The sequence below is a fragment of the Cnephaeus nilssonii genome, assembly GCF_951640355.1.
Source record: "Cnephaeus nilssonii genome assembly, chromosome: 2".
Lineage (NCBI taxonomy): Eukaryota > Metazoa > Chordata > Mammalia > Chiroptera > Vespertilionidae > Cnephaeus > Cnephaeus nilssonii.
This window is the reverse complement of record NC_137073.1, coordinates 16,991,460-17,017,030: the sequence shown is the minus strand read 5'-3', so window position 1 is coordinate 17,017,030 and position 25,571 is coordinate 16,991,460. Positions and strand designations below refer to the sequence as shown.

General features: G+C 55.6%; 1 protein-coding gene across 3 annotated transcripts in view; it reads right to left on the bottom strand.

Annotated features, from left to right (window-relative positions):
* Window positions 1-420: 420 nt before the first annotated feature.
* The window catches only part of MGRN1 (mahogunin ring finger 1), a 46,314-nt gene continuing 21,163 nt past the window's right edge, over window positions 421-25,571 (bottom strand). Inside the window, exons 5-19 of one of the 3 annotated variants that reach the window (XM_079794672.1) lie at window positions 24,859-24,976; window positions 20,969-21,035; window positions 20,186-20,235; window positions 18,036-18,083; window positions 16,716-16,784; window positions 15,165-15,324; window positions 14,362-14,471; window positions 12,333-12,398; window positions 10,387-10,613; window positions 9,125-9,242; window positions 8,909-8,954; window positions 7,424-7,522; window positions 5,059-5,103; window positions 3,376-3,417; window positions 421-3,245 (exon numbers count right to left, since the gene is read on the bottom strand). In XM_079794672.1, coding sequence (XP_079650798.1) covers window positions 5,063-5,103; window positions 7,424-7,522; window positions 8,909-8,954; window positions 9,125-9,242; window positions 10,387-10,613; window positions 12,333-12,398; window positions 14,362-14,471; window positions 15,165-15,324; window positions 16,716-16,784; window positions 18,036-18,083; window positions 20,186-20,235; window positions 20,969-21,035; window positions 24,859-24,976 — 1,219 coding nt within the window. In that variant the 3' untranslated portion in view covers window positions 421-3,245; window positions 3,376-3,417; window positions 5,059-5,062. The remainder of the gene's footprint in view (window positions 3,246-3,375; window positions 3,418-5,058; window positions 5,104-7,423; window positions 7,523-8,908; window positions 8,955-9,124; window positions 9,243-10,386; window positions 10,614-12,332; window positions 12,399-14,361; window positions 14,472-15,164; window positions 15,325-16,715; window positions 16,785-18,035; window positions 18,084-20,185; window positions 20,236-20,968; window positions 21,036-24,858; window positions 24,977-25,571) is intronic. The other 2 variants (XM_079794671.1, XM_079794673.1) reach the window with 2 other exon arrangements.

Genomic DNA, 25,571 nt, shown 5'->3' with positions numbered 1-25,571 from the left:
TCGATCCCCAGTATAGGGTGTGCAGGAGGCAGCCAGTCAATGATTCCCATCATTGATATTTCTTTCTTTTTAAAAAAAAAAATATATTTTATTGATTTTCTACGGAGAGGGAGAGGAACAGAGAGTCAGAAACATTGATGGGAGAGAAACATGGATCAGCTGCCTCCTGCACACCTACTACTGGGGATGTGCCCGCAACCAAGGCACATGCCCTTGACCAGAATCGAACCTGGGACCTCCCAGTCCGCAGGCTGACGCTCCATCCACTGAGCCAAACCAGTTAGGGCCCCATCATTGATATTTCTATCTCTCCCTCTCCTTTCCCCTCTGAAATACACACACACACACACACACACACACACACACACACACACACGGCCTGGTGCACTAATTTCATGCACTGGCGGGTGGGGGGGAGGGCCTCAGCCCAGCCTGTGCCCTCTTGCAGTCCGGGAGCCCTCAGGGGATGTCTGACTGCTGCAGAGGTTCCTGCCACCGCCACTGCGCTCACCAGCTATGAGCCCAGCTTCTGGCTGAGCAGCACTCCTCCTGTGGGAGCGCACTGACCACCAGGGGCAGCTCCTGCATTGAGTGTCTGCACCCTGGTGGTCAGTACGTCATAGTGACCGGTTATCCCGCATTCAGTCGATTTGCATATTAGCCTTTCATTATATAGGATACACACACACACACACACACACACACACACACACACACACACAGAGGTCTGTGGAGGTAACTTGGAATTGTGCTTGCAAAGAAGCCGGGGCTGGGGGTGCACAGTGCTGCCTGGCATTCTGGGCACCAGCTTTTCCCTACTGGGAAACCATTCACCAGGCAGGGAAACTCAAGCCAAGCAGAGGGCTCCCAGCTGGGCTCCAGCCTCATGGCAGCCAAACCTGCCCCTCTAATCCACTCTCCACATGACATCAGGAGTGGTCACTCTCTTGCTTAAAAATCTCTTTTCTTAGAATAAACCTCTGATGGCCCCTACAAAGTCTTACAGTATCTGCAACCAAATCCCAGTTCGGACACTTCGGCCACGTGTGCTTCTTTCCACTTAGTGGACATCCTAGGCTCACTCCTGTCTCTGGGCCTTTGCACTTGCTGTGCCAGCTGCCTGGGTTGCTCTGCCAGACTATGGGTTAAATTAAATCCCCCATGTGACCTCATCTTGTCACCTGCGGACTCTTCCTAATGGTAACCAAATCTGGGAAGATGTAGATTTACTTGTGCAGAGTCTCAGTGACTAGAACACAAGTTCCCAGGGGCCTGGACCTTGTCCATCTTGCCTTCTGCTGGCACACAGTAGGTGGTCAGGAAACATCTATGGGATGAATCGGCGGCACAGAACATGGCGCTGGGACCACAGCAGCCTCTCACAAACCTGGAGGCCCTGGCTCCTCCTCCACCTGCTCAGAAGACTGAGCTGAATCCCCTGAAGCCATTCGGTCCAATCCAAGAATCAGCACAGTGGCCACAACAGTAACCCTCACTCCCTCCTGGAGTCGGACATCACTGATGTCTTACACATGAAACGGGCTGTGGCCACAAGCTGGTGCTCGCACTGCTATAAGGTGTCAGAGCCACCACTAGCCACTCAGCAGTCCTGCCTCCTGACCAAGGAACAGGTGAGGTCCTGCAGTGCTATGCGTGGAAAAAGGAATGAACAGGATATTGCTGCATGATTTTATTACTATAAATATACAGTAAAAACGAACAAAAAATAGCCAATCAGAATACATCAAATGATAACATGTGTAAGTCCAAGACAGGGCAGTCTGCATCCTGTCCTTCGGAGTTCTGGCACCAATGCCAAAGGCGAGAGGCCAGGGTGTTGGTGGGTGATGAGGGCGAGGACAGCCAGCCTGTAAGTGTGCACGTGTGCACCCAGGAGCACGCCAGTGGGCGGGACGGGAGGGGAGACGGGGAGCCAAGTGGCTGAGGAAGGTGGCCTGAGGGTGGCCGAGAGCCGTGCATAAGGCAGCGCTCTGCTCACAGCCCACTGGAGAGAGAACAAGGACCCTACTGGACAAAGCCCCCAGCTGTGTGGATGCTCCCAGAACCATCATCCTCCGAAAGCGAGCTCCTCTGCACCCCCTAATCCAAGACCCAAGTGTTGGCCCCTTGGGGAGCTGCAAGACCCACCCACCCACCAGGCCAAAGTGCCTGCTTGGGCAGCCTGTGCCTCCTCTGCTTTTCTATGGCCCAGGTGGTTTACCTGAAGAAAATGGCGAGGCCACTTCAAATGAGACCTTCTCCAGGAGGCAGGTCCCACCACAGGAGCCCCAGACAGAACAAATCAAAGAGAAACACCAAGTGACATTTAAATGACACAGAGGGAGCGGACAAGTTGAGTGGAAGCCCCTCCACCTGAGGGGGTCTGAGGACGTGTGCAAAGCCACCTCTGAGAAGGTGCAGGGCCTGGAGAGGGGCCACTAGACCAGCTGCTGCCAATAGGCTGTGCACTACCCCTCTGCCCCTGGGAAGAGTCAGGCCCAGAACCAGACCTGGGCCTCGAGTGCAGAAACCCAGGCTGCTGCAGGGCCATAGGGAAGGGCTGCGAGCTGCAGGAGACAGCCTGCACAACAGAGGACACACAGCAGCAGTGCCAGCCAGGCCACGAACTCGGGGAAGGGCACAGGCACCGTCTCCTTCATTGACCGTGACTCGGACCCACTTCCTTTCCTTCCCAACAACAAGCCCCCTAATACCCCGTGAAGATAGTACTTCACCCACCGATAAACTCTCTCCGGCCGGTTTGCTGAGTTCTCAGGGTGTCAACCTCCCACTGGCTGGGGGGCTGGATAAAGCCCATCTGGGACAGTGGGTGGCCAGCCTCCAGCCTCAGCCACTCAGCCAACAAGACATCTGGGGGAACTCGGAGCTCAGTGCCTGAGACCGAAAGGGGCTGTCCTTCATCGGGTACCATTTACAAAGAGTGACCGCAGGGAAAAAGGTTTGTCAGAGGGGACAGTCCACTGTGCTCTTCAATCAAGGGTCGCAGGGCCCCTTGGAGCCGTGGCTATGAAGGGTGTGCAGATAGGAGAGGCCAGGGGTCTCAATGGAGTCCAGATAGCCCTTTGTCAAAGTCTGCGGAGCTGACGGCTCCATGCTGCCAGCCTGGCCAGGCTCTCAGAGTTGAGTCCGTCGGTGGCCTCCATGTCGGGACTGGGGCCACCAAAAAGAGGCTAGGTGGGGCCGGGGGTGAGGAGGCTCCGGCATCTCCATGGAGGTGGACCTTCCTGCAGGTGGGAGCAGAGGGAGGAGGGTCAGGCTTGGACGAGTCATCCCGCCTCACCTGCTTCCTTCACTGCTCCAGGCTCCAGGTTCCCACAACTTCAAAACCTGAAGGGCAGGCCAGCCAGCACCCACCTCTGCGCATGCACGTCTGTGGTGCCGGCAGCAGCTGGAGCCCTGGAACAGAACAGGGCACCTTGGCTGCAGACCCCCGGGCCTTGCTGACGAACTGAGGCTGGGACTGGCCAGCCCCAGGCAAAAGTGAGTGGACGTACAGCCAGTGCTCAGAGCAGACCCAGGAGCCTCGCCTGCCCTCCGCAGAGGCCTATTGTTACCACAGTTGCCTCCCCGATGCCGTGAGGTGCTCTGCCCCGGACAGGGTGTCCCCCTCGCTCGGGCGCTGGGGTGAGGATCTGACTGGGGGTGGCAGCAGCAGAGGGACCAGCACACTTCTCAGAGCTGCAGAAAGCATGGTCACCCACCCATCCACTTGAATGTGGGCTCCACTGGCATCTTCACGTAGCAAACGAAGCAGTGCGTCTGCCACCAGCCGGCTGCGACACAGACCCTGGGTAAGGGGACCGTGCTCTTGGGCTGTGGTGTGTGCAGAAAGGCAGCGCTGCCAAGGGAAGGATATTTCCCTGTAGCTCTGACCCGTTTCCTCCTCCTGGAAGCTTCACCTAAATTGCAATACTGAACATCTTCCAGAGTGGAGGCTGGGACCAGCTTTATACAAGGGCAGGACCTGCCCTGGCTGCTGTGGCTTAGTCGGCTGAGCATCATCCGTGCACCAAAGGGTCCCTGGTTTGATTCCTGCGGGGCACATGCCCGGCTTGCAGGCTAGATGCCCAGAATGGAGTGTCAGGCAGCCAATCGATGTTTCTCTTTCTCCCCCTCTCCTTCCCTTTCTCGCAAATCACTAAAAACATTAAATAAATAAATAAATAAATAAATAAATAAATAAATAAAAGTGCCCTCTGTTTCAATAGAGGGTAAGATCTGTCAGAAGCAATGTGTGAGGGGGACAAGAGGTTTGTGTGGGAATGGAAGAGCAGCCGTCAAAACAAGTGGACAGACACCACAGCTTGGGCTCAGGGCAGCTGACCGGGAGGAAGGCCAGGCACCAGCCTGGCCTGGTGTCTCCAGCGGGGCTGCTGGGCTCTGCTGCCAGGGGTCCTGCTAGAACGTTCCACACCACACTCATCTGAGAAACCCAGGGCCACCGAAGGCACCAGGCTCTGTAGCATCAGACTTCCCAGAGCCACTACTGTCACGTGAAGGCGGGGAAGGGGCCCAACACACGTGGCCTATGTCTCGGTGGTACTCTGGGAACTGCCTTCCGTAAAATGCCTGTTCGGTCACCAGGTAGGAGGCACCTCCCTATCAGGTGGGGAGCCAACCTCATATGGCTTCCTAATAGACTGACATGAGTGCTGGTGGTGTTACGGAAGGTTCCGGAGGTAGGTAGGGGGACAGTTTAGTAGCAGCAATGATGGGGTCTCGGCTAGGGTGGGGTCCCCCATTCCTGGGGCCCTAAAGGCTGGAACAGCCTGACTGGGCAGCCTGGTCCAGATGGAAGAATTTCTGGCCCCACAGCCAGCATCAGACCCCCAGGACAAAGGTGCAGCGGCACTGGGAGAGCTTGGATTTAGAATCCAGGACCCAAGGGAAAACAGGGATGTGGAGGAAGCTGGGAAATGGGGAGGGACCCCCCGGAGGGAGCAGGAGAGGGAGAGGCAGCTGGGAGATTTTCTCTCTAACCCCTGCCCAGGATGCCCCTCAGAGCCACCCACCACGAGCATGACGGCGGTCACGTACCAGCTTACTCCTCGATGCCAACAGAACAGGAGTCGGGCGCCTGGGCTGTGCAGAGACGGAAGCCTGGTTAGCAAAGGCTCGATAGACAGCACACCCCACAGCAGATGCACTGACGTTAGGACAAGTGGCCCTGAGGGGGTGGGACTGGAAATGAAAACCCACACAAACCGATGTGCTGGAGCAAAAGACGGGTTCGGCTGAAAACGTATTTCCTGAGAAAGCGTGCGGGGCCAATTCTTACGCAGAGGAACTCAGCCTGTGGAAGGATTGGGGGGCCGGGCAGTGCTGAACCCTGCTGGAAGGTGGAGCCCAGGAAGGGCTGTGGGGACACAGGCATCTAGGTTTTCCATTTATGGGTTCCCCCCAATGTCATTTTCCCCATCAACAGGGAACACGAAGAGGCACTAAATAATGCTTCATCCCTCTGGGGAGTGGCTGTGCAGTTGTTATAAAGAATGAAGACACCCCAGTGTGCGTGTTCACCTTCTTAAACACACATGTGAAAGATGCTCAGGATCTCCCCTAACTGAAACAAGCCAGTAGCAGAATAGCGGGGCCAGCATGTGACTAGAAGACATGGACATGTGCTCACACAGTTGTGCGCCTCTGTGAGGACCCCTGCCCACCCCCGGCTGCAATCAGTGGTGCCTTTGGGGAGCAGGTGCAGGTCGCTAACAGCACCCGCCTCCTCTGTGAGCTGAGAGGTGCTGAGAACCCACCCTGCCCTGTAGGCCGGACAGGCACAGAGCCAGGGTGGGGCCGGGCTCAGGAGCCGGACACTGCCCACCTCACTGTCCAGTCAGACCCTGAATGCAGACTCTGGCCTCTCCTCTACCACTTCCACAAGCAACTGCTTCCCACCCCACATGTGAGCTAGAGGCCCAGGGGCTCAAGAGCCAGAAGTCCTGGTCTCACCTGTGGGCCGAGCCCAGCAGCTATGGCCTGTGCCAACCCTGCAGACCCCTGAGCACTCTGTGGGCCACTCGAGGAGCGAAGGGCGAGGGGTGGCGCTGCAGAGGCTGTGTGGGCATCTGCCCTTACAGATCAGGCCTCACACTCAGACATGTCCAGCTAGGTCCTAAGGGGCTATGGCTCTGGCCACTACAGAAGACCTTTCACTGCGCATCAGAGGGGGCTTGTGGGTTCTGAGCCTCCTGTCCACCCCACACCGCAGCTCAGGTCAAGGGCTTTGGGCCCAAGGAGGCCAGAGTGGAGGCTTGTGGCTCCAGAAAGCCCAGTCCCTCTCCTGGCCACCTCCCCCCAAATTTGAATCACAATGAAATACTCGAAGTCCTCTCAAAGAACTTACTGGAATTCTGTGTTACTCTAAGGTATGCTTTTACCCATGGGCGTCCCTATGGGCAGGCCCATATGTGCCACCGAACCAACAGCTGTCCTGCTTCCTCACACACCTGGTGACCCTCTGTCTGCAAAGCCACTCGCTGCTCGTCCAGAAGCCAGGGTGGGGGCAAGAGGCCCTGCCAAACCAAAGTATGTCACAGCCCCCGATGCTCAAGCCAGGTCGCCAGGGACCAGGCAGCAATGGCTCCAGGGACAGGCAAGAGAGCCCCCAAGGGCTCCCCAGCCATGTGGCAGGAGCCAGGCTCTCTAGGGGCAATGCAACTATTTATTTTGATTCTAGAACCTCAGATGTTATCCTAGCAGGTGCCAGCACGAGCATCTGAGAGCCCCCCACTCCTATCCCCCATCTGTGGAGCCAGGATTTGAAGCAGAGGATTCTGGCCCAGAGGAGCAGAGAGCAGAGCAGCTGAGGCCAAAGGGCCCTGGGAAGAGGCCTCAGAAAAGAGAAGAGAAGCAGGACTGTTCCCAGCTGCCTCGAGCCTTGCTGGCACCCAACACACCAGCCCGTCCTGCTGCACCTGGCGTGGCATGCACTGCTTCACCAGGGACCTCGGGCAGGTGGAGGAAAGCTGGTGTCAGGCCTAAGGCAGGCAGGTGGCTTTGTTCACAGCTCCCTGGGCAGAGGCCCAAGCATGCCAGAGCCATGGATGTAGGAAGATACGGCAATGGCAGGAGATGGATGGGGAAAGGACCGTGTCCTTAAACAGCCTCTCCTGCCTTCCTGAAGCTGAGCTGGCTCTGGGCTGCAGAGGCCTTGGCACAGGCTCTGACCCAAAGAGTCAGGAGCTGCAGGAGGGGTGACTATGCAAACTGAGCCTGGCTGTGCTATGGGGGCTGATGGAAGCAGCATGAACTCAGAGCCAGAGAGAGGGGGCAGGCTCCCCACCGGTCAGCCCCTCCCTGAGTAGTCAGAGCACCAGTAGGCCCCCAACTTCATGAGGATGGTCACAGCACCACCCCAGGCTGGGCAGGTGCCCGGAGCCGAAAGGCTGAGTGCTATTACCTGGAAGGTAGATGTCGGTAGGTGGGCCAGGCTGGCAGCAGCCACAGGGCTCAGGGCTGCCATCCTGGAGGACGTTCTCAATGGAGGGTACACGGCTCCCTGCAGAGGAGAGGGCAGGTCAGGGACCCCCCAGCAGGGGTGGGTTGGGCCACTCCTCTGGCTGAGATCCCCAGGAGCCCCCTTCCATTCCCGAGGGCACTGCAGCTGCTGGGGCCCTAGGTCTCCTGACTCCCCCTCTGCTCTCCCTGGACCCTATTCTCCCTCTTTTCTTTCCTCACACCCTCAGCATGGGGCTTCCGTTTTATTTTTATCATAAAAAAATGCCCCAAGTTTAAAAAATAAGATAAAATGGTAACAGATATATGTCTCCTGTTTATCTTCCTGGTGAGCAGGCTGACGGCCCTTGGTCCACACGTACCGCAGCAGGTGCTGCATGGACACTCCCATGGGGCCGCCATGTGGCTGTTCCTCTCACACACCAGCTCTCAGCCTCAGGCCTGCACTGTTCTCTCCTACAGCAAGGGGTCTGGACCCTGTGACAGGGCGCAGCAGAGGGCTGCCCAGTCCCAGCACATGCTTTGCACCAGCAGAAAAAGCCAACCCTGAGGGAGGTGGGGAGCCAAGGCCTGAGAGGCAGAAGGGCTTGCCCTGCACCATGCCAGGCAGGCAGGAATGGCACGGTGCTTACAGGAACAGACACCCCTAAACCTGGGCTCCATCTGTGGGGTGGGGGGCTGCTCCTGGAAGGGATGTGGGTCCCCACAGTGCAATGCTGGTCAGGGGACCCCCAGCAAGAAGGGGTCACAGCAATGGAACGTCTGCAGGTTATTTTGGGGACCTTTACCAGATTGCAGGTTTGGGGGGCAGCCAGGAAGGGCCACTCCTGGCTCTGTTACCTCTAAATTAAGTGGCCTTGGCCTCCCCCCAAACCAGCCCTGAGGCTGTTTCCTCACTTGGGGAAAAATGACCAGGACAGCAGAGAGATGGCGTCTCCCCAGCCAGCAGAGGGAAGCACCTCATTGTGTCCCACAACCACTGTGAGGTCAGGCAAGGTCATCCCCTGACTCAGAGCCAGCACATGTGACGGGCGGCTGGGTCCTGACCCTGTAGGCTGCTACGTACTAAAACTTCCCGTCAAGAGAGGAGCAAGCCCCCCTCACTCCCACACGGGAGACCCGGACCTAGCGGAGCCCTCTGCCCACACAAAGGGGCTGGATCTCTCCCGGTGCTGGCAGGACCACCGAGGGATGGGCACAGCCAAGGCCAGGCCGGGAGAGCTGACCATGCGCAGAATGATCCGGGTGGGACATAAAATGACCACTCCTACCCGATGCTGATGGCGGGAGGGAAAGCCAGGAGCGGCTGCGGGCTGTCCTGAGACACTGTGCAGTGGTTCCCAGGAGGAACCCTAGGGGATCTGAGCCGGAGACCTCTGCCCTCCCAGACAGGCAGTGTCAGAACCTGCCCTCAAGAAAAGAGGCTCACCTTGCTTTAGCGATGACCTCTCATCAGCCTCCTCCGTGAGGAAACTCTAGGAAACAAGGGAAAATGAGCCTGGAGTCTGGTGCCGACCTCCACTGAGTGATGGCAGGGCAGGCCCGGGCACACCATGAAACAGGTCTCAGAGGCAAACAGCAAGCAGTGGGGACTCAGATCTCAGGTGGGCAGGACTGAGGAGGGTGGGCCAGGGCGGGAACTCACCTCTGGGGAGCTGCTCAGCACCAGCCCAGCCCCACTCGGCAGGGGAGGGGCGTCCGAGTTCTGGGAGAGCTTCTCCTCATCCTCTTCGTGGATGGGGGATGATGGGGACCGCAGGGTGCTGGGGCAGAGAGGAGGGTAGAAGACAAGTGGGTGAGAAAAGTGACCTCACCCAAGCCAGCTCCACGTGAGGGTGAGCTTGCATGTGTGTGCCTGGAGCTGCGGGGCAGATGCGCCCGGGTACTAGCCAGCAGGGTACTAGCTAGCAGCATGGAGACTGTCCACCTGGGCACTTGCAGAGGCCTAAACATGGCTTTTTATTTTTATTTTATTTTTAAATATATTTTTATTAACTTCAGAGAGGAAGGGAGGGGGGAGAGAGATAGAAACATCAATGATGAGAGAGAATCATCGACTGGCTGCCTTCTGCATGCTCCCCACTGGGGATCGAGCCTGCAACTCAGGCATGTGCCCTTGATCGGAATCGAACCGGGGACCCTTCAGTCTGCAGGCCGACACTCTATCCACTGAGCCAAACCGGCTAGGGCCTAACACGGCTTTTTATTTCCAGAAGGAGAGGACAACTGCGATGGCACACTGTTGGACTGAAGGGCTGGGCAGGGGAGGCAGCAGGAGATTCCCATGATCCTGCATCTTTGAAGTGAATCTGCCATGTGTATTAGTCATGGGGCCACAGCTGATTTAACGAACCCGTGCCTTCCTTATACTTCTCTAGTGAAAAGCCAGCGTGTGTGTGAGCAAAGACTCACCAAGGCAAGGCTGGCTGCAGGGCCTAGCAAGTGTCCAAGGGAGCCATGATGGGCCCTGGGCTGGAAGGTTCCTTCCGGGAGGGAGGGCCATCCTGGTTCACTAGTCGCACAGCAGGATGTGCCCATGTGACCAACCCCCAGAAAGCCCCAGGACCCTGAAACTCCAACAGCTCTCCTGGTGCGACCGCGCTCAGGCCCCTGCGGTGTGGCCTGGGACAGGGAGGGCACCGGCGCCTCCGGCCTCCACTGATGCATTTCACTCCTGCTGCCTCTGCTGAGACCAACCTTACCCGGGAGCCTAGCCCGCTACTGGTCTTGTTAGTCTTTCTGGTGATCAAACAAAACACGTCATAAAATTATTTCAAACTACAAATAACCCTGCTTTGCACTTCCTGTCTACTAGCATACTCCTCCTGTGCCCTGGCCCACAAGCTGGCGGGTGGGTTCCCAGACACCCTTCCCCAGAGGGAATCCCGGCCTCGGCTCTGGCCTCACCTGTCGGGGGATTTGCTCCGCGACTTGCCCTTCTGGTGGCTGCTTTCCATGATGCGATCAAGCCCAGCAAGTGGGCAGCTGGCCTGGGACAGACCATCCGAGACGCCCGAGTAGGTGATCTCTTCATAAAGGGGAGCCGAGGGGAGGGCCGGGGAGATGGCCCGGAGGCCGTTGAGTGCCTCAAGCAGAGAGATGGGCTCATAGCCCGGCGGGATGCTGTCTGAGCTCTGAGGGGACAAGAGCGGGTGAGGGAGAAGTTGGCTGGGCTCCCTGCCCGCTGCCCGGGCTTATGCCCGAGATGGTCTACTCCCAGCACCTGCTTTCTGACCATCTCCTGTCGTCTCCACCTTCCAGGGGTTTAAGACCTCCCTCCGCAGAGGGCGCCAGGAGCTCTAGAGCTCCACCGGACGCCTGCCCAGGGATCCCTCGCCATCAGTGCAGCACAGCCTTGAACACCCAAATGCCCCATTGGCATGAAGGGAGAGGACATCCGGAAGAGCCACCCCATTCCGAGCCTCAGACAGCCCCGGCCTGGCTTTGTGTTCCTGGGCAGGGGGCAGAGAGTGAGAGGGGTTAGTGAGAGGGGCAGGTGGAGAGCAAAGCCATGCCAGAGTTGAGAGAAACCAGGGAACCACGTGTTCTAGACCAGGGAGGACCTGGTCCCCGGGAGCTCTGCCCGACAACACAGACATCTGGCCCAACACAAGATCCTAGGTGGACCTGGGCAGGCATCCAAGGGATGACGTGTGATTCTGATGGGCCCCCTGGTTCAGAACCTCGGTTTCCCCCTTGCTGGGAATAAATCACATCAACAGGCTGAGCCTGGCTTTAGGGTTAAAGGTGAAGGGAGAAGGGAGATGCTCGGTGCTGGGCCTGTCAGTGCTGGGCCCCTGTAGAGTGGGGCAGCCACCTGTCCTCACTCACATTAAATAGGGTGAAGGGCAAATGTCCCAAAGTGCTCCCTATGTGGAACCCTCACCTGCCCACCTGCTTGTTTCTTTCATGTTTTATTGATTTTTTAGAAAGAAACATCAATCAGCTGCCTCCTGCATGTCCCCTACTGGGATCGAGTCAGCCACCTGGGCATGTGCCCTACCAGGAATCAAATTGGTTATCTCTTGGTACACGGGACAGTGCTCAACCAACTGAGCCACACCGGCCAGGGCCACCTACCCATCTGACTGGCAGGAAGGAAGGTGGTAAAACAATCCTGGGACCATAGAGGAGGCAGGGGAGTCTGGCTGGGGGCCTCTTGACCTCAGCAAGCACCTCCCGATCCCCAAGTCACATGAGCCAGTGGTGCCCTGCATTTGTTCCCAATCCATCTCCAATTTAAAGGTAAATAATTACTGTGAACACCTTCATCCCCCATTAAAGAAAAACACCTATCTGTAGGTTGACTCCCCAGTGACTTCCACCTCTACGCTGTACCAGAGGCCCAGCCTGGCTGCCACACACTCTTCAGCCCCCAGTCTGCTCATTAAAATGCAGGGAAAATGCAAGAAAACCAAATCTTTGGCCCAAAGAACTAAAACCCAAGGGGCAGAGAGCGGGGGGTGTAGAATGACAAGCAAGCGCTAGGAGTGCTATTTGCAAAATCTAGCAGCCACATTAGTTCCACCTCCATCATTCCACTGCCAGCAAGAAACAAAGGGAAACAAGGGCACTGGGACCGGGACAGAGCAGAGCTGGCGGGAGGGGCGGCCGGAGGCCGGTATGCCTGGCGGGGGATCCAAGAGACTGGCTTTTGGTGACAGACCTTGAGCTCTGCTTGTTCCACAAAACTCCTTTCTGAGCAGGGAAGCCGGGGACTGGGGAGAGTGGATTTGACAGATTAAATCAACCAAACACGTCAACCTGGGGCGAAAATGACTTCCCGTATTTGTCATTGGCTTAATAATCAGGGTGAGGGGCAGAGACACGGCCACAGGGCCAAACACACTTACAGTTTCCCTTTTAGGTTTCTTGCTGGCCAGTGAGGCAGGGTGCGACTTTGATTTTTTAAAGGGACACTGTCAAAATAAAAATCATACATTTTACAACTACTACCCTCCGTACGGCCCTGGAGCTGGATGGCTGGGGTCGGTCTGGTCTGCTGGCTTTTGGGAGTGCCGTCAGCCAGCGCTTTGCAACTTAACATGCACATGAATTGTGGGGACCTTCCCAAAATGCAGGTTTGGCCTCAGGGGCCTGGCTGGGAGCTGTGCTGCTGGTGGAGCCCACCCCCACCCCAATGCCCACCCGCAGTCTGGGTCACCTCGAGTAGCAGGTCCTGGGCACGGGAGTGTGAGTGGTTGGGTGCTCCACACAAGTGGGCCTGGCTGGGCATGGGGAAGGGACCTGCAGGCCTCTTAAACTTAAAACCAACTTCCAAGTCCTAATGGTGGGTGGGTAGAAAAATCAGTCCCAAATCACCCCAACTCATTGGAGAAAATGCCTAGTTTGGGCTCTCTCTGGTACTACGTGGAAATGGCTCCTACAGGTAACAGGGAGGACAATCACCACCCTCGGGAGAGGAAGGCATTAGCGTTACCATCCAAGCCCCAGCCCGCCCTGCACTGTGGGCAGCATCACAGCTCCCAGGCTAAGTACGAGGGGCAAACAGAAACCGGGAGAGGAACACGCAAGCGACAACAAAACCCACCACCTGAGCAGCTACCCCGTGAGATAGCTCCAGTCCTCCCCTCCCGGAGCAAATCACACCCACGTGCTATTCTCTCTCCTAAAACTCCTTGTTGGAGGAAGTGTGCAGTGTCTGTAGCCAAGTCCAATGTCAAACAAGTGGGGGGCCTACTTTGAGTCATAAACCCTGATGTCCACAGGGCCCAGCAGGCAGAACAGACAGAGTGGCTGCCCCAGGAGAGGGGAGGTGATGGGGCTCACCCCGGGGCAGCCTTGCCTTTGCTCCAGCTTCAAGACTACACACTCAGACTTTGAAAGGTAAGTCATAAAGCTGAGTTTTAAGGGAAATTTCCAGATCTTTAAACATTAGCCCAATTCTCAGAAACAGTATGTGGGCCGAATACATAACACCCGCTGGCCCAGCGCAGGACCCCATCTTCTGGGTGCGCCAGTCTGGAGGGTGAGTCCTTTTTCTTTTTAAAGGGTTGGCAGGACCCCCAAGAATCACTAGGTCCAAACACCCTCAGTTGAGAGCCAGGAAAACGGACTCACAATTGACAACACGCGTGCACAGCGGGGACCTGGGAGCTTGAGACCCAGCCCTGCCGGCACCTGTTCCCTGGTCCTTCCTCCCCATCTGTCCACCTCGGCCTCTCCTGTCCCCCCCATCCCCATCTCTGTGTGTGTCTCTCTCCGTATCTGTCTCCTGCCCTATCTGTGTCTGTCCACATCTCTCTACTTATCTGTCTCTGTCCCTCCGCCTGTTTCTGCCCGTGCATATCTGTCTCGCTGTCTGAGTCTCTGCATGTCTCTGCCCACCTCTCTCCAAAGCCAGAGTTCAACACCCCTCGTCTGCCTGCAGTAGGTGACCTCATCGTCCCTCAGGAGCAAGGGCGGTGGGCGGTTGCTGAGGGGCCCTCCTGTGTACCCAGGTGGAGAGGTGGGCAGAGAAGGCACAAAGGGCCTGTTACAGCCACCCTGTGAGGGAGCCCTCACTTCCCAAACACAAGGAGTGCCCCTCGCTGTCTGACTTGGTGGAGTGATGGTGACAGGCACTGTAGCTCCAGCTCCTGTGGGGCCGCTCTGGGCGGATGAGGACAGAGGCCCAGAGAGCCAGAGGTGGAGGTGCTGGCCAGACAGCCTTGGTCCTGGCCAGGTATTGCTCCAAGGGCTGGGCCCAGGTGGCTTCCTTCCAGCCACCTGACCAAGTCAGCCCCGCTGGGAGCCAGACACTGTCCTAACAGGAAGGCAGGCCCTGGAAGCATCTGGTTGCCTAACGAAGGCAGGGCTTCCTCCAGACCCCTCCTCCCTCCACCCCTACGCCCCCCAATGCAGGACGGAAGAGGCACTTACAGAGTGCTCGTCATGGTCCACGCTCTGGGCCAGAACGGGGCTGAAGGAGACGGGAGACAGGGCTCCTGGCTTCTTCCTCACCGCCCGGATCTGCAAGAGGGCCCGGAAAGCTGTGCAGAGGGAAGGGCTGATGTCAGGCAAAGAGCAGCCAGTTCCAGCACCACTGAGACCCGCCCAGCTGCGGGGCACTGACCACCACCCACACCACAGCGACCCCAGGACAAGCCATGTTTCCAGTTCAGGCAGAGGAGTCACACGAGGAAGACAGAGGCCAGGACAACATCGCCCCAGCTCAGAAGCTTTTAGAGGCGGCAGACAGGACGCAGCCAGCCTCTGACCTGCCACACCCGGCTGTACCCCAGGCAGTGAACCACAGGCAGGCAGACGTGGATGTGAACATTCGTGACGGCACAATGTCTACGCAGGTGATGGAAGGAGAGGTGACGTGGGTGATGAACGCACACTACAGTGTACAGATGACGTGTTGCGGAATTGTGCCTGAAACCTGTATAATTTTGTTAACTAGTGTCACCCCAATAAATACAATTAAAAGGAAAAAAAATTCTGTCCAGTTCTAACATCACTGCCAACACCTGCCCGGAGCACCCTTCCCGGCGGTCCTTAAAGTCCAGTTTTTCTGGAGGCAGACTTGAGATCTGAACCTTTCACATGCCTGCGGAATCGCTGTAGGTGTGAACTACCTGCATTAACCACCAGACTCCCATTCGCTGCGAACCAGGTGGGAGGCTGATGGCCTGTCCGTCTCAGTGCCCCGGCCGCCCTGGTGCGGGGCCCCCACTCACGCAGCCGGCAGATGGGGCAGTTGCTGGCCTGGTAGCGCAGCGTGTCGGCACAGGAGTTGCACAGGCACAGGTGGCGGCAGGGCAGGATCAGCGTGTCCCGCAGGTCCGACAGGCACACCACGCACTCATTGCTGTTGTCACTGTTCTCCTCGTCTGAAGGCTGCAGGGACAATGAAGGCTGAGGGTCAGTGGCTTTCTGAGAGCCGAGAGCCGGAGGCTGGGGCCAGCTAAGGGGCCTTCCTTCTCCTGGCTGCCCCACCAGCCAGCCCCCACGGCCCCTGGGGGCAAAGGGAAGCCCATGAGGGTGGAGGAAGGTCGCTGCAGAGTAGGACGCCTCAGTAGTCAGCCCAGAGTCACGCTCCCTGGGCACCAGGCGCAGATCCAGCCCAAGCCCACCCCACAGCAAAGAGGAGATTATGCAGCCCCGCCTAACACACTCCCCAAATCAAGAAACTCGGGTCTATTTCTATCCCTAAAACCAAAGAAAAAATGTGGAAGAGACACAACACTAGGAACACATCTTCCAGAAGGCACCCGTTTATTTGGTTAAGACAAACAAACAAAAAAATTAGACAAGTCTAACTTGTTTGACATATTTCATCAAGCAAACGCAGCTTCTGGAAAACAAAATCTGGATCAAGAGGCAGAAACATTCTAAAACAGGGATTGGCAAGCTATGGCCTGCTCTGTTTCTGTAAATAAAGTTTTATTGAAATACGGCCTCGCCCAGTTGTTTCCACATCGCCTGGCTGCTGCAGTGCTCTAATGGCAGTGGTGAACAGATCCAATGGACACATGCAGGCCAGTCACGTTGAAAATATTTACTATCTGGCCCTTCACAGAAAGTCAGTGACCTCTGGTGTAAAACATGTGAATCAAGCAGAGAGCGCTCATCTGAGGCTCAGGCCTGGCCAAGCTGCCCTGTCCTGCCGCTGGCCAGTTCCTGCTGGTGTGTGACTTCTGGAGATTGTTAACAGGCGGCAGTTCCATTCGTGGCAGTGTGCCTCTAAAAACGGTGACAAAGGCACTAGCTGATTCTCTGCTAACTTCCTGGCTGTGCCAGACACGCTCTGCCAGCCACCACGCCTCTGTCACAGCTATCCAACGAAGCACCCCTCTCCCCACAAAGCCACAGGGGCTCGAGTCTGGGGAGGAGCCAGCCGGCGGGCGCAGCGAGGCTCACCGATGGTTGTGGGAACAGAAAGGCCAAGGCAGCACTGGCGAAGCCCAATCGGGCAAGAGGGGACCCTACCAGCCAGCAGCCCAATGATGGTCACACGCCACTGGATTTGCTGGAAAAAGGACAATGTAATTGAACTGTTAACTCCTTTTCAAAATTAAGAAAAAATGATGGAACCTGGGGTCCCAGGGCCTCCAGGGGAAGGAGTGGAAGGAAACTGGCTCATCTACATCGACCTGCAGGGTCCTTCCTGGCCAGGGCTAGGGGCCCCAGGCAAGTCATTCTCATGAGCCTGCTTCCCTGCAAGAGGAAGGGAAGGTGGGGAGTGAGGCCAGCCTGGAGTCACGGTGCGTGCTCACCACAGCACATACCTTCGTCTCCTGGTTGTTCTTGTTCTCGATGCCGTAGATCTCCTGCAGCAGGTAGCTGACCCGGTCTACCTGGAGAGCAAAGAGGCATCTGGGCACTTGCCAGCCCCCACTCAAGGGCTCCTCAGCACCACCTCCCAGACACCAGGTTTGGGTCCTGGAAGCAGGCACAGCTGGGAATTCTTGTCCAGTCCCAACCCCAGAGAGTGGGTCCAATGCCAGGAGAGGGGCAGGGAGAAACTGCTACCTCCCAGCCCAACTAGTAGCACGGGAGTAGGGCTGGGGCCCAGGTGGTGCTGTCCGCCAGAGAGGGCTTTGAGCCAAGCTTCACACGGGCCCAGCAACCACACCCCCTGCACACTTACTGTCCCCAACCTGGAGAAAAAGCACTATGGTCTCACCCATCACCAGCCCCACAAGCATGACCAGGTTCAGGCCTCACCCTGGCTGCGTTCAAAAGTGGTCTGAGCTTCTGTGTTTCCCACAATTCCATGGACACAAACATGCCTCCTGAGAGCCATAGTGCTCTCCCAAGACAAGTGCCCTGACCATCCCCAGGATCTCCAGCCCTTCTGCAACCTTCAAGTCTGGATGTGCCAGAGTTCCCCCTACCCCTCTTTTAAAAAACTAACCAACACCATTCCTGGGTGGCTTATACACCTGAGCAGCTACATACAAGGATAACCTAACCATGGACTGGAAACAGGCCCCACCATGGCCATTGTTAAAATCAGTCTCAACATCAAGAGGCAACGTGGCACAGTTCAGGGGACCCATTCTCTCAATGTTCACCGTGTGGAGGACACCAGAATATTTCATCCTGGTGCAGGACCATGGGTTACTGACTGAAAAGCTGTACTTCTCTACAGCTCCCACTTGTTCCAAAATATTCCATCTTTCCTCTCAAATATTAAGTAAATCCATTTTTGCCCGACACTGAGGTATTTTCCGTAATTTGTAGGAAATAAGGAGGAGGAAGAGGGGAGGCTTCCGTCTGAGTTTCCTGTTTCCTTCCTCTGTCCGTTCGTTCGTTCATTCAGCAAACAGTTACTGAAAGCTTATGATGTTCACGCTGGACAAGACTCAGGGCTACCACAGTCAATGCTGTTGTGCATGGTGGGTATGCAATACACACACACCCGATGACCCTGACCCTGACTTCCCAGAGCCCACAACAATGACAGACAAGTCAACAGGCCTGTCACCAGCTACCTACAGCCACCTTGGTGGGCAGAGAGAATAATCCACGGAGACTACTGGATGGGTGTACACATGTGTCTTTTGAATCAAAAGGGCTCATGACATTTCCTCTGACAGACTTACAATTTGCTTCTGCTTCAACGGCTTCACGGAGAAACTGCCATCAACATGCTGCAGGGAGGAAAACACAGGTTAGCTCGGCACTGCTCAGCCAGCTAAGGCCCTCCTTGGTCAGTCCACATCCATGGCTGGAGAAAGGAGGGACCGCGTGAAGCCTCAAGACCCAAATGCGGCCTCTGACCTGGCCTTGACACTACCCTGAGAACCTTCTAACGATACCACCTCCTGGATCCCACCCTGACCTACAAAACCAAACCCTCCCTGCGTAGCTCTCAAGCACACTCAAGTTTACAACCACCAGCCAAGTTCTGATGATGGACAAGCAGCAGCACCGGGACGGCAAGACCTAGACCCCAGTTCTGGCCCTCAAAGGGCTTGACCTAGTCAGAGACACAGCCCCAGAACACGCACATGCTGGGCCAGGTGGTCCTGCCCACCACAGAAGGCCTGGAGCCAAGCACCGTGCGGGAAAACCCAAAGGTCTAAAAACTGTGAGGACAAACTAGAGCAAACGCGTTCAGTGGTATCTGGGAGACACACTACTCAGAATCGACAAGATTAATTAAGGTACGAGATCTGAGATCTTACACCACCACCAATTATCCTTCCGAGTCAATCCAGACTAGCACGTGCATTTTCCGGTAAAGCTGATGGATTCCTACAGAAGTTTCTAGTAAGTTGGACTCCAACAATAATACAGTTTCTCACTGAGCTCTAAACTGGAAGCACAGCAGATGAAATGTTTGCCAGCGATGGCCCATCCGCCTCGGCAGAGAAGCAGATGGGTAAATAGCTCCTGTCGCTTCCAGCCAGGCTTAGGGAGCTCAGCTGGCAGCCCAGAACTGGAGAGGCAGAGGGCCAATCTCTGCTCGGGCACCTGGCATCGCCACCGCCTCAGGAGGCCAGGGAGAGCACTGGGCAAAGGGGCCAGAAAGGTCTCAGGCCTGGCTATACTGACCTCTGGGCACCTGGAATGACCCAGATCACAGGAATGAGCCAGGATCTGCACATAGAATCTCAGGGCTGCAGACACACACCCGGCTGAAGAAGCTGGGGCCAGCAGGATGCCCAGGAGTGGTGGAAATTCCAAAACAAATAGACTGGGCCTGGTTTCCTCGTGGGGTCCCTAATCCTCGTCCCCATAGGCCACAGACTGGTGCCAAAAACACTATACAGAACACCAACCAATGTCAGAGAGCACTGGGGGTAGGGGTGTCAGGCGCAGCGTTTTCAAACACAGGACATACCCCACTACTTCTGTTAAAGGTCTAAGTGAACAGGGACCCTGTCCCAACACAGCGGGGGACTCGCTCGCTGCATGGATGACACGGAACTGCCTAGCCCCAGGACCAGTAGTGACAGGCCAGTGGGCCTATCTCTACCCAGCAACGTCCTAATGTGGAGACAGTGGTGAGGCACACTGTCCTTGCCACCAACTGCGCCCGCAAACACAGCCATAACACATGGACACCTGGGTAGCCTGGGGACGCGGGTCTTTGTGGAAAGAAGGGGCAAATACCAAAATTCAAATATATGTAATGCCGACTACAGGCACTATTAAATGAGTCCTCTCACATAAATGGCCCCTTTACATGTGGGGTATCCCTAGCTGGAACCCTCTTTTCCCTCCACCACCCACAGAGGTCCAGGACCATACTATGCAGGTGGCACCCTCGCCCACCCCACCAGCACTCACTGAGCACCTACTGCATACTGAGGCTACAACAAGCTAGGGGCCATTCTACCCCCCGGACACTGAGTGCAATGAATGTTTGCCCTAGGAGCTGGTGGCCTGGACGATCCCCTCAAATCCCAGAGGGAAGCTGGTCTGACCAGAACCCTCCAAGTGGGCATCCCGCCTGGGTACTGGCAGGTTACAGGGACTTGTAGAGGACTGGCTTCCCAGAACATGCCCCCATCACACACCACAGGCCCTTGGAAAAGTCTGATGGTGATGCTCGACTTCAAGGCCCAGCCTCCTGAGATGCATCATCTCGCCGGGAGCCTGGATCGACTAGGGAACCTTCCATCGGCCCTGGGCCTCAGGCACTAAGTCCACATGGCCTGGCAAAACCCCCAAGTTCAGACTTCTGGTCTCAAAACACAACCTCTCTGTCCACAGCTCCCAGATCAAGGGGCAGGATGGCACTTACCTTTTCAAAGGCAGCCAACAGCACGTGGGCGTGGCCAGTCACCTCCACAACTGCCCAGGAGAGAAGAGAGGAGAAAGCACTCAGAGCGCTGACGGCCCCACCCATCTTCCTTCTCCTTCCTCTCAGCAGTGCTTTCCCGCTCTCGGCCTTCAGGCCTACAACCTTCCTCTGCCTGGGGGACCCGACCTCCCTCTGGCTCACATCTCTCCCCTCCTCCAAAGTGACCACTGGTAACACCTGCTGTCTCACTCTGAACAAAAGGGACATTTCAGGCAGGGCTGAGGAGCCCTGGCAGAGCTCCAGCATTCACACCCAGGCTGGGGGCCCGAAGCCCACAGCAGTGGGAGGGAGACTGGGCAGGACTGGCTGGGTCAGTTAGGAACCCAGCATGGCCTGAGGAGGGCCTGTAGATCGCTGCTGCTCCCTGCTAACGGTCTCCATCATTCCACTGCAGGGCAGACACCAGAATTGGAGGCCGTCTAGCTGATGTTACCACCACGAGAGCGAGGCACTGGCATAGGGCCTTGCCACTGGGGGTGGGAACCGGCTGGCCAGGAATTCCTGAGCTGGAGTGAGGCCCCACAGCCCCAGGTAGGAGAAGTACCAAGGGGGCCCCAGAGCGGAGATGGAGAGCTGGTTCTAAACCTGCTAAGAAGGCTCCTCCATCCTTCATCACTTCTGGGTACACTCCTCCCTGCTAACAGCGGGGAGGGCCTCGGGAAATGGTTCTTCCCACAAGGTCCACTCGCTGGAAGGGGGTAGGAAAGGAAAAAGGCTTCTTACCGTCTCCTTCGTCCACCACGGCCTGGATGACCACTGGAAACACTCCCCGGTCCAGGTCGAAGTTCAGCTGAGGAGAAAAGGAGGCGAGATGGGTAGACTGCACTGGAGAAGGTGCAGGGAGAGTGGCATCACAGCAGAGCTTGTGAGGACAGACAGCAGCGTGGACTGGGAAGGGGGCCAGGTGCTGGGACAGGTCAGACCCAGAACTGCCAGGTTGGAGTGTAGCTCCCTAACCCAGCCTGTTTCCCCATCTGACCTGGGGTTTGCAAAGACCCTGTCTGGTGGGGAGGATCTCTGTGCCCAAAGAGCCCGAGGGTGCCAGAGTGCCTTTGGTCAACTGATTCAGGGAACTCCAGCAGAAACCTACACTGGTCGGCCCAGTGCTGGGCCAGGGGAACAGAGATGGAGACAGGGGGGATACTGTGACCCCAGATCTCCCTGCGCACCATGGCCTGGGTCCTGGGCCGTGCTTAGAGTGCCTTGACAGAACAAGCCTCCACAAAGGGAGGGGCCCAAGGAGTGTGGGGACCCGGGGAGCGAGAACCATCTCCCCACAAATTCCTGCTCCACAGTCACACACCAGAGCTAAGCATGCTGGAAAAGAACAGAGGCTTCCACCCACCACAGAGAACCTGAGGGAGATGTTTATTTTTACTGCAAGGAGAGAAGCTTTCTTAGGGAAAAGCAACCCCCTAAATCAGGAGAAAGAACCAGGCAGCTGATGCCAGCCTGAGTCACTGACAGGCTTCCTGGCACACTCTTTGTTCTTTCCCTGCATGGCCCTGGCGGGGTCCTGGCACTCTGGCACCCTCTGGCTCTTTGGGCACAGAGATCCTCCCCACCAGACAGGGTCTTTGCAAACCCCAGGTCAGATGGACACCAGGAAATAGGAAAAGGGTAAAGGGCAGAAGAAGAAAGGGACGTGGCTTTGACTAAAATATATGGAACCCCCCAAGGGGGATAGAGGGAAACTAGCAGAGAGGCTACTCCAGCTTTGAGGTCGTCTGCGAGCACTGACCTGGAAACATGTCACAATATCTACACTAATAAAAGAGTAAGATGCAAAGTGACCATACATTCGAAACACCCACCAGCCAATCAGGAGTATGCAAATTAACCCAACAAAGATGGCAGGTTAATTTGCATATGCAGGCTCAGAGTGGCCGGGGGTGGGGTGGGACACTTGCGTTGGGGGCAGGTGTTCCACACCGCCCCAGCCACTCCGGGCCTCTGGGTAGCATGGGAAGGGTACATGCCTGGGTTGTAGGCTTGATCCCCAGTGTGGGGTTTGCAGGAAGCAGTCAATCAATGATTCTCTCATCATTGATGTTTCTTTCTCTCTCTCCCTGTCCCTTCCTCTCTGAAATCAATAAAAATATATTTTAAAATAAATAAATAGCAAATTATAGCCAAGACAAATGAAAACATGCATTCAAACAAAAACTTATATACAAAATAGCACCATTATTTAAAATAGCCAATAGCCAAAAGACATAATGCTAAGTGAAAGATACAAAAGGTCAACTAGTATATAATGCTATTTATATGAAATCTCCAGAAGAGGCAAATCCAAAGAGATAGAAAGTAGATGAGTGTTTGCCAGGGTCTGGCAGTAGGAACAGAGGTTAACTGTAAATGGGCAGGAGGGATCCTATAAGGAGGATGGAAACTGGATTCTAAAACCGGATTGGTAATAGCTGTGATCATAAATTTACCAAAATCTCTAAATTAAACTATGGGTGAGTTTTTTAGTATGTAAACTATACCTTAATAAATTGGTAAAAAACAATGAAACGAAAATAGTTCAGAAGTGTATACAGTGTCAGCACTCACACTATACAGTCTGTTCTCAGTATGTGTGAGGACTAGGGTCCAGGACCCCCCTCGGATACCAAAATTCTCAGGTGCTCAAGTCCTTTCAATAAAATAGAGTAGTATTTGCATATAAACTACATGCATCCTTTCCTATACTTTTAATCATCTCTAGATTACTTACAGTATCCTATCTAATAAAAGAGTGATATGCAGATTGACCATCACTCCAACACACAAGATGGCTGCCCCCATGTGGTCAAAGATCCTTCCCCCATGTGGACACAAGATGGCCACCACAAGATGGCCAGCAGGGGATGGCAGTTGGGAGGGACCAGGCCTGCAAGGGAGGGCAGTTGGGGGAGATCAAGCCTGCAGGGGAAGGCAGTTAGGGGTGACCAGGCCTACACGGGAGGGCAGTTAGGGGCAAACAGGCTGGCAGGGGAGCAGTTAGGCATCAATCAGGCTGGCAGGGGAGTGGTTAAGGGGGTGATCAGGCTGGCAGGCAGAAGTGGTTAGGGGCAATCAGGAAGGCAGGCAGGCGAGCAGTTGGAAGCCAGCAGTCCTGGATTGTGAGAGGGATGTCCGACTGCCCGTTTAGGCCCTAAACGGGCAGTCGGACATCCCTCAAGGGGTCCCAGATTGAAGAGGGTGCAGGCTGGGCTGAAGGACAACCCCCCCCATGCACAAATTTCGTGCACTGGGCCTCTAGTCTAATATAATAATGTAAATGCTATATAATTGTTGTCCTGTATTGTTTAGGGAATAATGACAAGAAAAAAAAGTCTGTACATGTTCTATACAGACATAACCATCCCATCATAGGCCTAACTACATAGTACACATTACCAACAACATAACATTTAAAAAATATATTTTCCATTCGTGTTGAATCCATGAATGCAGACCCCACAGACACAGGCCCGGGCATACATATCTATGTGTGTATTCCATACACCACAACCCTCTGCAGAAATAACCGTCTTCAGCTTGATGAGCATCTTTTCTGTTTTTTCCTCAAGAATTATATACACATATATTATACCTGCAGAAATAGTTTTGTGCATTTTTGTGGATGCCACATACATGAGATTATACTGCATTTGTTTGCAACTTGGTCTTCTTCAAGCCCAGAACAGGCTTTCCACATGAGTATGTACAGAATACACAGATCTCTCATGTGCTTTAAGACTGCATGGCATCCCATAATAGACATGAGCCAGGGAGCCCACATTAAATATACTAGAGGCCTGGTGCATGAAATTTGTGCACTGGAGGCGGGAACTGGGGGGTCCCTCAGCCCAACCTGCGCCCTCTCGCAGTCTGGGACCCCTTGGGGGATGTCTGCCTGCTGGCTTAGGCCCACTCTCCATGAGGATCAGGCCTAAGCCAGCAGGCGGACATCCATCTTGCAGTCTGGGACCCCTCGCTCCTTACTGCCCGCCTGCTCGCTGCTCCTTACTGCTCGACTCGCTGCTCCTTAGCGCTGCCTCGTGAGCCCAGCTTCTGGCTGAGCGGCGCTCCCCCTGTGGGAGCGCACTGACCACCAGGGGTCAGCTCCTGCATTAAGCGTCTGCCCCCTGGTGGTCAGTGTGCATCATAGTGACCAGTCGTCTGGTCATTCCACAGTAACGGTCGTTTAGGCTTTTATTATATAGATGGGTGGCTCCCATAACATCAGTAAACTAAGCAATTCCCTTGTGATGGACGTGTACGTTGTTTCCAATTTTTACTATTATAGACAGAGCTGCAATGAACACCCATCACATCCTGTAAATTACTGTCCCTAGCTGTGGAACCACTAGGTGGAAGGGATCCTGCCACGCTGCAGTCTTGTGGGCCCGACAACCACACCAAAGCTGGGTACTGGAGCCTCTGCTGTGGCCGGCTGTCTTGCTCGATCATTCAATCCAGTCAACACTTGGACCAAACTGCACTCCACATGCCCAAATGAGCACACACACCTTGGTCCACAGCTACTCCTGATGCTTATCAATGTCAGGAATCTGAACCAACAGGCCCCACTGTGCTTGCCCCGACAAAGGGGAGAGAATTCAGGCAAGGGGCCAGGAGGTTACCTCATCATCCTTCCATTCTGAGAAGTCGATCTTGAAGGAGGGCAGAGAGAACTGCTGGCTCACCCCCCTCTTATAGTGGACAGTCTCGGACTGCAGGGCAGGGCTTTTGGGGCTGTACCTAAAGGAGAGAAAGGAAGGTGAGACTGCCAGGAGCCAATGCTCTGCTGCAGCCGTCCTCGGGGCGATCCCCACCACCACAGGACCTGAGGCAGGCGCTGGCAGGCACTGGTCTTTTGGGGACCTAGTAGAAACCTGACTTGCAGGTCCCACCCTATAAGTCCCAGCCCTTCTCTGGTGGGGCAGAAAGCCAGTCTATGTGGCCACGTGGCCCTCACACCCCGAGGGCCTCCAAGGTCTCCTTCTGCTCACCACAGCTCTGCCCGGGTCCAGCCTGGTTATTAGTCTTCCAGAGCCCACACCTGCCAGATAACATGGCTACCTTTCCAGATATGACTATGCCTTTCCATTTGCTTTTTACGGTTTGTTGACTTTTTTGAACAAACATGGCACAAAAATGTACACTGTCTCGCCCATTGAGAAACTCCTCCACCGCCTGGCAGTGCCAAGTGCCCTCCCATGTCCCACCCCTTGTGTTTGCTCCCAGCCACCTGCTTCCCTGCCCATCCACAACCCAGGCATCACTCCTGGAAGAGTTGAGGCCTAGTCACACATGGGTGTCTCTTCTTTAATATTCCAATAGCAGCCCACCTACA